The 15,793-nt window shown below is 37.9% G+C and overlaps 2 protein-coding genes and 1 long non-coding RNA gene across 4 annotated transcripts; 2 read left to right on the top strand and 1 right to left on the bottom strand.

Annotated features, from left to right (window-relative positions):
* Nucleotides 1-285: 285 nt before the first annotated feature.
* LOC134679126 (succinate--CoA ligase [GDP-forming] subunit beta, mitochondrial) lies at nt 286-4,658 on the top strand. Of its 2 annotated transcripts, XR_010100295.1 has the most exons (5): nt 286-1,154; nt 1,607-1,762; nt 2,373-2,607; nt 3,913-4,301; nt 4,339-4,658. XR_010100295.1 is itself a non-coding variant. In XM_063537969.1 (4 exons), the coding sequence occupies exons 1-4, from the start codon at nt 480-482 to the stop codon at nt 4,116-4,118; spliced, it is 1,272 nt and encodes a 423-aa protein (XP_063394039.1). In that variant the 5' UTR covers nt 286-479; the 3' UTR covers nt 4,119-4,658. The 2 variants fall into 2 exon arrangements, 1 of the variants encoding a protein (XP_063394039.1); XM_063537969.1 differs by having other exon boundaries at nt 3,913-4,658.
* Nucleotides 4,659-5,956: 1,298 nt separating this feature from the next.
* On the top strand, nt 5,957-6,400 carry LOC134679396 (uncharacterized). The gene is made up of 2 exons (XR_010100326.1): nt 5,957-6,028; nt 6,175-6,400. It is a non-coding gene; the product is annotated as an uncharacterized LOC134679396 (long non-coding RNA).
* On the bottom strand, nt 6,221-14,922 carry LOC134679395 (mitochondrial-processing peptidase subunit alpha). The gene is made up of 12 exons (XM_063538292.1): nt 14,720-14,922; nt 13,071-13,303; nt 12,910-12,989; nt 12,657-12,797; nt 12,299-12,436; nt 11,601-11,738; nt 10,943-11,080; nt 10,536-10,608; nt 9,950-10,082; nt 8,303-8,468; nt 7,134-7,266; nt 6,221-6,399 (listed from the first exon to the last, which is right to left on the bottom strand). The coding sequence occupies exons 1-12, from the start codon at nt 14,776-14,778 to the stop codon at nt 6,221-6,223; spliced, it is 1,611 nt and encodes a 536-aa protein (XP_063394362.1). The 5' UTR covers nt 14,779-14,922.
* Nucleotides 14,923-15,793: the final 871 nt, after the last annotated feature.

The raw sequence follows: 15,793 nt of genomic DNA, 5'->3' as shown, positions 1-15,793 counted from the left end.
AATGGTATATTTTTAACATTGGCAACATGTGCGAGTGAGACACCGCGACCCACCTTTGCTATCTCAAGTGGACCGTTTTCTCTAGTCTGGTACGAACGTCTTTCTGACTCGGTGATAAAGTTCAATTTAGTATGGCAAAAAAAGTGACAGCGCAGTCCATCTTATAAGTCCATGGACCAAGTATACATGTGCCGTGTGCAAACTTAATGCATATAAGGCTCGCGTGAAATGAAACGTAAGTCGTAATGTCAAACTTTTGACATTTCACTGTGCGTGAGATGTGATTCGGTTCTCGCTCCTCAAAGTAGATAAGTTTCTCTCTGTATACTCTTATCTATCTTTAACGCCGGCCGGAGACCCTACCTATCTATTGTGATAACATCAAAGTGAGGTAACAATTGGCGTTATTGCAGTGACCTCATAATCAGTACATACCACCAACACAAAGGTTAGAAACAGGTGTACAAAGTTCGGTCACTATGGCTGCGTTTAAAAACACCAAGAATATTAAACTTTTCACTTTTCTGGCGTCGAAATGTAATCCCCAAGTGAGCACAAGAAGATTCCTGAACCTGCAAGAGTACCACAGCAAAGATTTATTAAGAAAGCATCAGGTATCAGTTCAGGACTTCCGTATTATTGATACCAATCTAGATCCTAAGCCGCTCGGCGACTTTAAAGCTGATGAGTACGTGGTGAAGGCTCAGATCCTAGCCGGCGGGAGGGGCAAAGGTCATTTCGATAATGGATTTAAAGGGGGAGTTCATTTGACCAAAAATCCCAAAGATATAATGGGCTTAGCAAAAAATATGTTAGGTCACAAATTAATAACCAAACAGACGCCAAAGGAAGGCATAAAAGTTGAAAAAGTCATGGTGGCCGAGAGTGTAAACATCAAACGCGAGACATACTTGAGCATTATAATGGATAGGAGTTTTAATGGTGCAGCTTTGGTGGCATCCCCAGCAGGTGGCATGGATATAGAGGCTGTGGCTGAGAAGACGCCCCATTTAGTTAAGACTGTGCCTATTGACATATACGAGGGCATTACTGATAAAGTGGCAAATGAGATTGCAGGTTTCTTAGAGTTCAAAGGTGATCTGAAGAAGAAATGTGCTGAGGAGATAAAAAAAATGTGGCAATTATTTACAAAGGTATTTAAGTGTTTGCATTGGTATAAGTTAATTGTTTACTATCTAAACAACTTTATTTATGCAACTACTTTTTTTAATTGATAAAATATTTAATTTATAATGATTATGCATGTTGTGATTGCCTGTAAGTGGGAGATTAATTGTAAATGGCTTCAAGTGTATTGTGTCTTCTATTATTAATAAAATAATGATATGAATTAAACTAATGATAGTCAAGGACCTAATCATATTATTTGTTATCCTTCTTCTTTTGGGTTGCTTCTTAGGTTGTACCAGGATAAAACACTTTTCTTTAAAATGTGTTATAATGATAAAACATTGCTACTTCCTTTATAATCCTTCAAAATAATAATTATTGGTTGGTCTTTAATACCCCTTAAACCTGTTTTTTTAATTTTTACTTAATTGTAATTAGTTGTTAAATAAATCACATATTTCTTTATTATATACAGGTGGATGCAACCCAACTTGAAATAAACCCTCTAGTGGAGACAGATGATGGTCGAGTGGTTGCTGTGGATGCTAAGATCAACTTTGATGACAATGCTCAATTCAGGCAGCAAGAGATATTTGCTTTGGACGATGATTCGGAATCAGATCCTAGAGAGGTAATGCAATCTGAGACCATATATTTACTATCAAACTTAATTCAGACTAATAGCAGCATGTCAAACTAAGGCACATACACAATAAGGGTCTTTGCCCGTTTTAGCTTCAACAAAACATTAATATTGAAGTCTCCAAAAAAATTAATAACTAACGTAGAAAAGAAACATTTTTTTTTATAATTACCAATATTTTTTAAGTTTAACAGAAATCTCAACTAGTTGATTCATGACCTAACTTAAACTAAGTGTGCAAAACATTGATGTGTTTATTAGTTGATTTCTTCAACAACATGTCACTCTCAGTCTTATTTTCTCTGTAACCATTGATCCACTCAAATAGTGACTTTGCTGCTTGACATTAGAATTTCATGTTGTTTGACAAAACTTTCAGTTTGTTGAAACAACTGCAACCACCACTTTTCTAGAGCAGAAAAGCGCATAAACCACGAAAAGAATGTCTATGCAGGAAACAGTAGGGTGTTCTGTTTTATATGTACACTGCCATTTTGTTACGGGAGAAAAATTAGCTCTCTAACACAAACTGTAATTGAAGTCACCAGTTACAATACAACCACTGTTGTTGTTTTTGCATTGTCATACTTTTTTACAGAAAGAAGCAGCTGCTCTCAACCTGACATATATAGACATGGACGGAAGCATTGGGTGCATGGTGAACGGGGCTGGTCTGGCCATGGCCACTATGGACCTGATTGCACTGAGTGGTGGCCAGCCTGCTAATTTCTTAGACCTTGGAGGAGGTGTGGGTCAAGCACAGGTCTCGGCAGCATTGAGGATTTTGGAGTCAGACCCAAAAGTGAAAGTTGTGTTTGTCAATGTTCTTGCAGGTGAGTTATGGTTTTGAAACTTTAAATAAACATTATGCCATTTTCATCTATGGAGTTACTGCTTTCACAACTTATTATGTTGACAATTACCCTACGAAATTCTAACCAAAGCCTTAAAGGGTTAATGTTGGCTTGATAGAAATAAAATCATGAAAACATGACAAATTTTGAATAAATTTTAAGTTTTACAGTGGAACCTGGATAATTGCAATCTCAAGGGACCGGCCAGTTTTTGTCAATTAACCAGGTTTTTCATTTAAGCAGGTCGTGTCAATTAACGAGGTTCAAGAAATCGTTGTGTCAATTATAGAGGTTTTCGTTAATAGAGGTTGCGTTCTGACAAATTTCTTTTATGGAGGTGCAAATAACCATTTAAAGTAGATTTACACGCTTACGTCCTGGGTTTCTGGTCTATATATTGCTTCTGTCTATACTTGCACTTTTACACTACATTAATTATCACTTTATTTTCTTATTTGGGTTTAAAAAAATCCCTTGAATTGTAGAGGAAAGTTTTATTAGAATGTAAAAAGCATACTTTGTTTTTTATTGATCAAAACTATTTCACCTACTACAGGCTGTGATAGATACCCAATAAATAAATTGAATTCTGGATGGAGATATAAATAAAATGATCATTGCTTTTAAAATATTGTTTCTGCTGTCTACAACTACATTATTTCAATTACAGAGGTAATAAGTAAGACTCGTTTCAATAATAGAGGTAAAAACAAGAGCAAAAATAACGGATTTTTTAGCACAGTGTCAATTATAGAGGTCTTAAGTTGCGATGTGGTCAATTACAGAGGCAAAATTACGAAAAGCACTAAAATCTAAATTGCAATTATAGAGGTTCCAAAATTTCAATTATACAGGCCTTTTGGTCTCAAGGGACCGGGACCGGACTTTTGGTTGCAATTATTGAGGTTTTCCATTTATCCAGGTGCCAATTAACCAGGTTTCACTGTATATCGTTAGTATCGTTACTCTGCATACCGTAGCAGTATTATTTTAGTGTAACTTAGCTGGTATCTGAGGACACTGACAAGCAAATTTTCAAATATAGTCTTTTTTTGCTCGTCTCTTCCGCCGCCAAACCGTCTGTCAAGGTCACCGTTAAAACGTACGCAAAATTTTATTGTACGTACTGATGGAAAAATTTAATAGTTCACACTGATTGCCGTTAATCAGTCTGTCAACTGTGGTGGGTGCTCCTGGCTCAGAGTGTAGTGTTATATTGCCTATGGTAGAGGAATAAGAATGTAACTATGAATTATAGAATATTAACAAGTTTTTTCATTTCAGGCATTGTGAACTGTGCCACAGTTGCTAACGGAATTGTGGCAGCTTGCAAAGCAAACCCACCAAAGCATCCCATAGTCATCAGGCTGCAAGGCACAAACTCAGAGGCGGCTAAGAAAATCCTTGAGGAGTCCCGCTTGCCCCTGCACATGATTAATGACGCAGACGAAGCTGCCCAAACCGCAGTGAGATTAGCTAAGTCTAAGTAGAAATGTAACCAAACTAACAAACGCAGCAACACTTCCATCTTCAATGTAAAGTGTTTGTCCTTAACCTTTTGGACGCCAATGACCGATATATCCGCACCGCAGGTTCAACGCCAAAGACCGATTAATCGGTCACAGATCACAGAGCAACATAGACCTACGTGCATATGCATAAAGTTAAGTTCAGTTTTGACACTTGGGTGACGTGGCGTCCGAGTGACAGCTTTTGTGTTTGACACGGCGTCGAAAAGGTTAAAGATGTGAAGTGAGCAACTTTATGTTGATGAACATGGTGTTGGTGCAGTTCTTTTACAGGTTTTTATGTTACAGGAATTGTTATGTTAATCATAGTTTATGTTGTGAGAATGTATTACATCATTTAACCAATAAAAAATCACTCTGAAGACTGATTTGCTAACACCATACTAAAACTGTACATATGTTTTTGTTTTTCTTAAAAATCAATGAAATTGTCTTCCATGTACTTGCCTGTGTTTTTATCTATATCACCCGATGTAAGAAAATTAGAGTTGTTATTGGAATGATCGTGTTTTTTTTAATGCCGCATGTGAACATTAAAATAAAAGGGAAAAGAATCGAAACGCATATTTAAAATACAAAAGATGTCGAATAAATACATTACATATTGACATAAGATTCATATGATTGAATGTTTGTAAATGTGTACCTAATAGGCATTGTTGAAAATACAAACACAAAATTTGATGTAACATACATTTTATTAAACAAATACGATTATAGTTAAATTTTACAACAAAAATCTAAATATTGTGAAATTTCTATAGACACTACTAATGCGTAACGAATAGCCGAAGCCGCTCTCGTGACCAGAAACAAATTTATCGTAGTCTAAACATTAGGTACTGGGACAAAATAAACTTTGAACAGAACTGTTCTGCTAAGAAATTGTATTAATGACTCTTCGACCAACTAAGAGATTGTTGTACAAACACCATTTGTAGTGTACCGACCTTGCGAGTATCCTTACTAGGAGACTGAACTGGTTTTCAATTATTGCATAAAGCAAGACTAGGAATATTATAAATGTATTTTTCATTAGGAATAATAAGATAAGACGTGCAACGTACTTCCAGACATTATTTACTCGAAAGTATACTAAATGCAATATCAACTGGTGACTGAGATCATAATTCATAATGCTCCCTTGTACAGATTAACCAAGAGAGAATAAAGTAGGCATTATGACCTCAGTCGCCAGTAGGTATGGCGGTAAGTATAGTTAGTTATGTTTGATTGTGTTCAATTATCAAACAGTTGTCGGACTACGTAAATATAAGCTGAAAAAATGTAATTGCCTCTACTCAAGGCTAATTTTATCATTTCCGTAATCGACTATTATTTTGAAGAATGTATCCCAAGCTATATAACAAATATCCCAATATAACAAATAAAAAATGCATTTTTCATTGTCCTGTTTCTACAGGATTTTATAGGATCAGTTTAGTGCGATAGACATTGGCACGACAGTATAATTTATGTGTAAAGACTTGTAGCGTGTTTCATCTGCATCTTCGAAAGGAAACATACCCTTATTTTTTATTCATAATAAAAAGCTTTACAAGGGGTAATCTCATTCATTGTACAGTATGAACCGTACAAAGATACTAAAAATTTAAGCAAACATTCTTCTATTAAAAGAAACAAATTTTATCTTCTATCAAGAACGAAAGACCAGTGGCCTATTTTATAAAGCTACAAGTTACAATTTACAAGCGGAAGTCTCTTTCTAACCCTATGTGTTAGAACGAGACTTCCGCTTGTAAATTGTAACTTGTAGCTTTATAAAATAGGCCACTGATGTTCTAAGTAGAAAAAAAACATGATACGCTTTTATACAGAAAGGTTTGGTTATCCGCGTCGCACTGAAACCTGTCTAAGGGCTCAATTAGGCGATGCGAGAACTCGCATGCGAGTTTCATTACATTGCGGAATTTTGATCGGTCGGTTGAATTGGACGTAACCAACAGTCCGCAATGTAACTAAAATCACATGCGAGTTCGCGCGCCGTCTAAATCAGCCCTAATTTAGCCATTCGGCGCCGTAACGGCGTTGAAATCAGTCAATCAAGCTCTGAAGAGGTTGAGCCGCCGGCCCTGCGGCGAGGAGTCGGTGGTGAGCGTCATGTTGGCGCAGATCTCGTCGAAGGAGGGCAGGTGCGCGAGCCGCCCGCGCGCCGCCACCGACGGCCGCCCGCTCAGCATGCGCCGGGCCACGCGCACTATGTCGTCCGCTGTCACTTTTTCTACAACAACAATATGTAAAAGGGTAAATCAACTTTTTCTTGTCACTAGTTGCCACGGTTACGGTCTCCTGGGTCACTTAAAATACTAGTTATATCGTATTTGGGGCATTATTTATGAAAGGGACCTTAATCTCAATGGCACTTACGCCACACAGCGTCACGCGGCATTGTATTTATATCGGAGCATCGTTAATAATGGCGTAAGCGCCATCGACAATAAGGTCCCTTTGCATAGATGACGTCACATTTAAATGAACCAAACTTTAATTTTTTGGTAGTTATAAAGGCCTTTCCATAATGGGACATCTACTAAGCACGTTCGTAGAACATGGTACAGCAGCTCTTCTAAGAAACTATGCTACAATTGTCTCCTGGCTCATGGAACAGAATAACAACAAGACAGTTGATCGACCTAAAATATTTAAGTCTCAAGCGTAGAGTAATAATAGGGTTATATGGTTTTCATATTCATAAAACATAAATTTTCATTTTTTTTTAAACTATAAACACTGCTTCCGAAAAACCTGCACACCACACCTACACACACCCTAGCAATACCCACATATGCACCCACCTTAGAGCATTTAGTAACTGGAGACGTCATGGCTGTCATTTTCTGTACGAAACAGTCTACCGATTTCTGCGAGGGAGGGGACGTCAAATGTATTGGTATATCTACATGAGTTGTACGTAACGTATAAATTGGCATGTCAGTCCAAGGCACCCACACTTACCAATTTCATCGATAAAGAAGGAGGGCGGCTTCCTCTTGCCGGTGGCGAGCACTTGCCGGCCGACGTCCTCGAACACCACCGGCCTGGCCTCCAGGTTCATCAGCAGCATCGACTGCAACTGGGTCTTGGCTCGCTGTTCAAACAAATAACATAACAAATATTTAACTGTAGTGACAGAGCCGTTAGGTTTTATTCTGAATAAGAGTAGGGCAAACGTAACTTTTATATATACAGTCGAGTTCATAAATAATATATGCAATTTTTCATCTTTATCCATTGCAATAAGGTGAGGAACATACATACATACATACATACATATAATCACGCCTATTTCCCGGAGGGGTAGGCAGAGACCACGGATTTCCACTTGCTACGATCCTAACATACCTCTTTCGCTTCCTTCACATTCATATAACATTCCTCATACACGCTCGCCGGTTTAGGGTGCTCTTGACCTGGCCTTTCTTCAGGATTTCCCCGATCTGATCAGAGAAAGTCCGCCGATGTCTACCCCTTCCAACTCCCACTTCCACTTCTCCCTCATACACTATCTTTGTCAGCCTTCTTTCACTCATTCTTTCCACATGTCCAAACCATCTCAACATACCTTTCTCAATGTTTGTCACTACATCTACATTCAGTCCACACTTTTCCCTTATCACGCTGTTCCTAATTCTATCTTGCAATCTCACACCACACACACTTCTCAACGCTCTCATTTCCACTGCATTCACTTGGCTTTGATGCCTCTTCTGCCATACCCAACTTTCGCTACCATACATAAGTGTAGGCACCAACACCCCTCTATGAACAGCCAACCGTGCTTTTTGCGACACCTTCTGGCTGCTCATAAAAGCGTTAAGTGCCCCATTCACACGATTCCCAGCATTCACTCTCCTTTCAATGTCTTTATCATGCTTACCGTCCCTAGTGAACAAGGTTCCCAGATACACAAACTCTTTCACTTGTTCCACTCTTTCTTGACCAATCGAAATGTCACAGTTTGTAAGGTGAGGAAATCTATACATATTTATCACCCTCTGCACCGTCACATGGCCGGCAATGTCGGCGAGCTCCCGCGCGATGAGGACGGCGGTATCGTAGTTGTTGGACGCCGACCTCGATGTCATACGCTACTTACCCTAGTGTTATATCTGAACATGACTCACCCTCAGCTCCGTCTCGCCGACCTTGCCGGCCATGTTGGCGAGCTCGCGCGCGATCACGACGGCGGTGTCGTAGATGCGGGTGGGCGGCGACGCCGAGTGGACGCAGAACACGCCGGTGTCGCCGTACGCGTGGTTGTACGCCGTCGCGTTGAACATCCAATGATATCTGGAATTTGTACAATTATATTAGGGATGTAACGATACATGATTTTGCCGATACGATACCGATACCGATTTTTGAAGTAAATAATCGGCGATACCGATACAGATAACGATATCAATGGCACAGTAGTTAGCTAATAGATATAACAAATAAGGAATTATATGCTTATTATGCATAAAACATACATATGTATTAATAGACACTCGATTTTGTGAAGTGTGAAAAACTGTAAAACTAATAAAGAAAAATGCCAAATCAAAATCAAAGAAAACATTTATTTAGGTAACCACCAAGCAATTAATGCAAAGTAAATTCAAATCAGTAATTATAGTTAACTATAGGTAGTTTTTACCCGACTACGGCAACGCAAAAGGAGGGTTATTTGTTATGGAAACAAAGTGTATTCAAATTATTAGCAGCGTCATTCGTTTCGCGCGCTTTTCAAACTGTAATATCGGCTCAATTTAAATCGGCGATGCCGATATATCGGTCTGCCGATTATATCGGCCGATATATCGTATCGGTATCGGTATCGTTACATCCCTAAATTATATGGTCAATCTTGAAACTAATTCGTTGCAAATTAGGATTGCTTTTTCTGTCTGTCGTATACCCAAATTTATAGCGATAGAAAAAAAATACGAATAGATAGATGTTTGTAACATCAATGTAACATAGATTAACTAATTTCACAACGTGATTAGAGTCATGGAATGTATTGGGCCCCGTACATTCCACGACTCATCTCATTCCGCACAGACTCATAGCATAGCAGTGACCATTACTACCATATTTGTGATATCAGCTCCTAGTAGGTATAAGTATCAATATTTACCTATTGTTTTAATAAAAAACCGGGCAAGTGCGAGTCGGACTCGCGCACGAAGGGTTCCGTACCATAATGCAAAAAAAAAACAAAAAAAAGCAAAAAGAAAACGGTCATTCATCCAAGTACTGGCCCCTCCCGACGTTGCTTAACTTTGGTCAAAAATCACGTTTGTTGTATGGGAGCCCCATTTAAATCTTTATTTTATTCTGTTTTTAGTATTTGTTGTTATAGCGGCAACAGAAATACATCATCTGTGAAAATTTCAACTGTCTAGCTATCACGGTTCGTGAGATACAGCCTGGTGACAGACAGACGGACAGACGGACGGACGGACAGCGAAGTCTTAGTAATAGGGTCCCGTTTTACCCTTTGGGTACGGAACCCTAAAAAATTGATTAAAATCAATCCTTACACCCTAAAGTTTTATTCTATGGAACTTGCTATGTAAACAAACCGCCATATTGAAATTGGCTCTGAATGATGAATTTACTAGTGACTTTTGTTTACATAGTTAGCAAGTTCCATTAAATTACACTTTAGGCCTAGACATTGCCATCTCGCGCGCTAAACCTACTGTTTGCCGGTAGGTTGCTATGGAGTAACGTTTTTACGTAATGCTATAGGCACCGTATGTCGTGGAAGGCCTCGGCCTTACCTATTGAGCACGTTGGTGTAGAGCCGTGTGTACATGCCCTTGCCCGGGCCGCCGGCGGAGAAGGACCCGCCGCCGCCCATCATCATGTTCAGCACGCACGTCGTCACGAAGTCTGGGTCTCCATGCGAGCAACCTTCACGAGAAATAATTTGGTCAAAAAATCGCCATTTAAACGAGGACAAGGCCTCGTTTAGACGATCCGAGAATTCGCATGCGAGTTTCATTATATTGCGGGTTTTGCTCGGTCGGTTGAATTGGACGTAACCAACAGTCCGCAATGTAACTAAAATCGCATGCTAATTCGCGCGCCGTCTAAATCAGCCCTTAGACGGTGCGAGAACTCGCGTGCGAGTTTCATTACATTGCGTTGTTTGGTCGGTCGGCTGAATTGATGTAACCTCAATGGTCCGCAATGTAACTAAAATCGCATGCGAGTTCGTGCGCCTTCTAAATGAGCCCTTAGTAGCGCAGATGCGGTTCGTAAATTTGGAAAGATCTGATTTGAGCAAAGATTTTTTTATTTGCTGATATTTTCTGAACTTTGATTTTGTGTAGCGACAAAAGCACTAATGTAAATAACACTTACTTTCTAATCCAATAACAACATGAGATAGCTCCGGTAAGTCAGATCCAGGGTACAGTGGTATTTCACATTCCTCCTGTAAACAAAACGATAAGTGTGTGATTGTTATTTATTTGTTAGAATGTAGTAATTTTTAAGTTACATGTTCAAGAGCAGGAGCAGGTATTATTTCTTGTTTATTTTGCTGTGTGCAAATGATAATTTAAGGCTTCATTACAAAGGCGCGTTTTCCGGGCAGTGCGTGAGCGGGTGCGCCGCTTTTAGATATAAAACGCTCACGCCCCGCCCGGAAAACGCGCCTGTGTGACGGAACCTTAAGAAAACTAAGAATAAGAACAGGTCCGTAAACTTATGTCTTCCCAAACTAAACTTTTATAAGTCGATCTTCCCCGTATTGACTACATACATACCTGTTCCATACCGCCAGTATACTGAGCCACGGACTTGTCGACTAGTGGCGTGAACTTGTCGCTGTCCTCGCCATGCCACGTGGGCTTCATGTCCACAAAATACTTCTGTACAAACTCTACGAACGGCTCATGGTCAACCTACAAATATTACAAGTAAAAACGTTAACACGTTCAGGCACAGTATGTATAAGTCAGTCTATGAATTTACTAGAGCCGGTAGTGCTGCACTCTGGCGGCAGAACATTTCAGTGATATCCCCTATCAAAGATTGTTTCGGAAAAAAAATGCTGAAAGGAAAAGTGATTTCGTGTATTTCGTTCAATAATAGCTCCACTACTAGGCCTTTAAATTCTACTAATAGAATTGAAAACGAGTGGTCAATAACACTCAATTCCAAATTTCTATCGCTCGTATTTCAAAAATTTGCACATTACCGTTTTCCACCGATTTTCGTGTGACAAAATGAGCGATCGAAATTCAAAAATCGCCCCCCTGGTAATGTGCCTCCTGTGGCCCTTCGTCGATTTATCTAATTTAAGGGTTAGTTTAGTTTGCTTATAGATTTTGACTAAGCGAGTATGGGACATGGTTTTTTATACATATGTATAATGTAATTATGGAAGAATTTTGGATATTTTATTAGAAAAGTATTACTCACACCAACAGCAGCAACTACCATCCGATTTGGCGTGTAGTGGTTCTTCAAGTAATTCAGTATAATGCCACGGTCTATTTTGTTTACATTCTCCTTGGGGCAGATCTTTGGGAGACCAAGTGTGTTCCCCTTATATGCGGCCTACAAAGAAACAGGCGTTATAAACAATTATATTCTAAGTAACATTTAGAAATTTAATAACATTAAAATCATGTACAAATCAACAATGTATTATAGAGCATTCCACAGGCGTGTCCCACCGCATTATACTTTTTGCATTAGTATTTTCGACAATGATTATTTTCTGAGCATTTATTTTGGTCCTTTGTCCCAGAAAAGTAGGCAACTCCTAGTTGCATATCTTCCGAAATTTCGCATTAGTTTGGGACATTGGTAGACAATTTTGTGCAATGCATATTCAAGAATTGTAATCCAATTGACACCATACTAATTTAAAATGCTCTTCTTATTTGCCAGCGATGAATTAATGGTTATAGTGATCAACTACATTCATAAAACTTTACAAGCCTTAATTAGTCATGTATGTTTTATAGGTTCCTAGTCTAGTTCCTATTATAAATACATAATTCAAAATGACAGATTATTAATAACCAAATTAAACAAGGTCAATGACAACACCGATATTGGCAAATTCACCCTGCGGATAATTGCCTAAGCCAGAAAAAAAATCAATGACTAACCGAATGTATCATGTCCATAAGTATAGTTTCTTGCTCCGGCCTCATAGCAAGAGTTTCCAATTCAAATGCTACTGCTTGTCTGGCAGCTTCAATCTCTTCAGTAGACAGCCGTGGCCTTAATGTCACTTCTGCTAACACCTTAAATCATACAAACATATACATAAAATCACAGTGGATTAAGATGGCAGAACATCTACGGCGGCATACCACACATCCCCTCATACATCACTATTAATCTTGGCCATATAGTTTTTCGGTAGCCGACATAAGGTTATACTTAAAACATTCAACACAAAAGTTTTTAACAAAGAAGCAGATTCTCAGATATAATTAGCTTTCTAGTAAACAAATGTCTTACTTGTGTAACAGCCTCAAGACCTCTAGAATCAGCGCTAGTTGCATATACTGTAGTGTCACGAGACCCTTGGCAGTCACAAATGCCGCCATGTCTTTCTAACTCTCGCAGCATCACATCACGGGTTGCAAATTTATGTGTTGCCTAGAAAATAACCTTCATAAGATTTTTGTAAATTGTATACCAAACTATCAATTTATTATTAAATGGTTTGTCATGTAGGTGTATAAAAGAAAAAAATTGTGTTTACACTTACCCCAAAACTTAACTTTTCCAGAAAGTGACAAATGCCATTTGGGTAAGCAACTTCATATCGTGGGCCGGAATCAATAACCACTGCAAAATTAAATATACCAATATTATTTATTATGTCAAAGCAAAAAGTAATTAGCTTTCTTGTGTTGAGCTTAAACTTACCACCCGCAGTACAAAACTGGCCAAACTTTTTCTCTGATGCAACTCTAAGTCCATTGCTGAGGGTGGTGACCTCAGTTACACAGTCCTCTGCTTTTCCGGTGGAATATATCACAGGTGGGAGGTTTGGCATAGGATCCGATAGGGGTGGGAGTGGCGTAACACTGTTCTTAGCCAGGGCTTGAGCTGATTTGTCCACATCTTGACTAAAACTTCTTACACCAGATTTGAAAAGCCTGAAATGTAATATTGGAACGAAATGTAGCTGTAGAATATAACTACTGTAAAATTCATAACCTGAATACTAAATAAATCAATCAATCAAATGTGGTAATCTACAGACATATTGGGTAGATAATGTATACAGTGAATGGCAGGAGTGAATTGAGTGTCTCTTGTGAAGCAGATGAAAAAACCTACACCCAACAAGTTCATAAGAGAAATCTTAAAATACGATTAGAAATATAACTTAAAAAATATAGAATAATGGGCTTGTTATTTTTACATGAGGTAAGGCCATACATCACATGCATGTAAAGTATACAATTTTTTTAAAGCATCAGTAATATTCTTTAACAACTATTATATTTTTGTTGAATTCGCCAGCCAGGGAAGATTCTATTAGAGTTGAAATGTTGAAAGTTGTTTGTCCTTAAAATAAAACAAGTTGTTTAAATATAATTTCTAACATAACTTTATAGTTCGTTTTTTTAGCATTAGAAATAAGGTGAACAATCTTTATGTGTCTTTTAATTGAATAACACATTTTAAAAATAATTATGGCAAATATGTAACAATTATGAATTTAATACAATCATTTATACTCTTCTACTTTCATAATTAATAGCTTTTGATTTTTAAAAGGCGTTTTTCAATTAAAAGACATGTCAAGATCGCTTACCTTCTTGCAAGTTCCTTCTAATGCTAAAAAAAAACAAATTTTAGAGCATTTAGTAACTGGAGATGCCTTGGCTGTCATATTCAGTACAAAACAGTCTGCCGATTTTTACGGAATAGGAACAGGGGCACGTCAAATGTATGGCTTCAAATGTATGTAACATACAAATAGCCATGTCAAATAAACATCAGCCCATACAAAAGTTTGCACAATTGTGCATGATTTTCGGCAGAGGGGTAAGCTCTTAAAGGCAACTCCGATTATTAAATGCTTTTAGAACATAACCTACTTCTGTGATCATTTTTCGCATTGCATAAAAAACCACTGGAAGTGAGTCTTATCAATTTGGATGAATTTATTACCTAGTTACATTTGAAAATAATACAAGAATCATTTTCAAGTAAATATTTACGATACAACATAGTATTAGACTAAAGATTAAACAATATAGGCTGTGTAAATAGGCTTCAAAATGGTAAAAGAAAAATGTAAATGAGAAAGTTAATTTTGTGTCTATATACTTTTTGTAGTTTAAACTAACATCCAAAATTAGAAAAATAGTAGACTATGTATTTTCAAGCTAAAAAAGTAGTTGAATAGGTACACAAAAGAGACAGAACAAACATGATGCAATACACTGGATTCATTATAAAGATATACTCGTACACACGTAATAAATTATTAAATTTACTTCATAAAATAATAAAAGGAATAATCGCTTCTTGTAGTTACTTATAGAAAACATATTACTTACCCATTTTTCATAGAAAATAACCTAGAAACAAGAACTTTAACTTCGGCTACATGTGACATGTTTCGAGAACCTTATTGGATGTATTTGCTCGAGTGTTCACAAACAAACTCAATTACATTCAAATATATTCCGGCTATAAAAGAAATATAATATTTCAAAGACGTTTGGAGCTTTCAACATCGCCTTATCATTTTTTGACAGTTCTAGTACTCTAAAAAAATACGCTACCGAGCCATTGACAATATACAATTTGTTTTTTTTTAAAGCAGCAACACTTTCCTATTTGCCACACCATTTCCGGTTACTGAAAAAATAATTCAAGCCAAAGATAATACGGCCGAGTATACATATCCGGAATGCCTTACCACAGTCAATGATGGATGCAATTTTTTCATTGTTTTGTTTAGTACCAGCCAGCATTCACCTGCTATGCAAAGCTCTCGGAAAGCTAAAATCAGTAAAATATAAGTGCGTCAAGCAAATCTTGTCAGTAGCAATGTAAAGCAAACTAAAGTAGGGCAACACTCAAAGAGTAGAATTGCGCTAAAGCCCCCTCCAGACTATGCGCGTGAATCGCGGGCGAAGCCGCGAACGCGAGTGTGGAGTCGATTTCGCAGGTCTGCGTTCAGGACTCCACACTCGCGTTCGCGGCTTCGCCCGCGATTCACGCGCATAGTCTGGAGGGGGCTTAAGAAAAACAGCAATGTACAATTTACATCGAACCAAAACTTTTTTTTCCGCTAAGCGCGCCCTATTACGTACGTCAATTCTATTAAAACCTCATTCTTCATAATGATGGTTGCTATGCAACAATGTTCTTATTTTTGCTAACAGTCGTGTCAGACTTCTAACTTTTCATATCAATATGTGTTGTACATTTTACTTTAAAACATTCGTTTAATTTATATGTGTTTATTTCCATAAGGTAGTCTCCATAGCTTCCAAAAACATAATAACGCGCCTCTAATCTTAATAGGTGATGTGCCAAGCATGATGGATCATAATTTAACGACTACAAAATTGTTGATCGGAAATCTCGAAGGTAAAAGTAATTGGTCAACATGGAAATATAAA

Source organism: Cydia fagiglandana, chromosome Z (assembly GCF_963556715.1).
Source record: "Cydia fagiglandana chromosome Z, ilCydFagi1.1, whole genome shotgun sequence".
NCBI lineage: Eukaryota > Metazoa > Arthropoda > Insecta > Lepidoptera > Tortricidae > Cydia > Cydia fagiglandana.
This window is presented reverse-complemented; position numbering and strand designations above follow the sequence as displayed.

Bases quoted from the DNA above. Each gene is read 5' to 3' on its own strand.
- LOC134679126 (XM_063537969.1), top strand. From the start codon at position 480: ATGGCTGCGTTTAAAAACACCAAGAATATTAAACTTTTCACTTTTCTG. The intron at 1,155-1,606 runs GTATTTAAGTGT...TATTATATACAG, and splicing joins TGTGGCAATTATTTACAAAG to GTGGATGCAACCCAACTTGA. The intron at 1,763-2,372 runs GTAATGCAATCT...ACTTTTTTACAG, and splicing joins CGGAATCAGATCCTAGAGAG to AAAGAAGCAGCTGCTCTCAA.
- LOC134679395 (XM_063538292.1), bottom strand. From the start codon at position 14,778: ATGTCACATGTAGCCGAAGTTAAAGTTCTTGTTTCTAGGTTATTTTCT. The intron at 13,304-14,719 runs GTAAGTAATATG...ATTACATTTCAG, and splicing joins TTATTTTCTATGAAAAATGG to GCTTTTCAAATCTGGTGTAA. The intron at 12,990-13,070 runs GTAAGTTTAAGC...TTAATTTTGCAG, and splicing joins CCAGTTTTGTACTGCGGGTG to TGGTTATTGATTCCGGCCCA.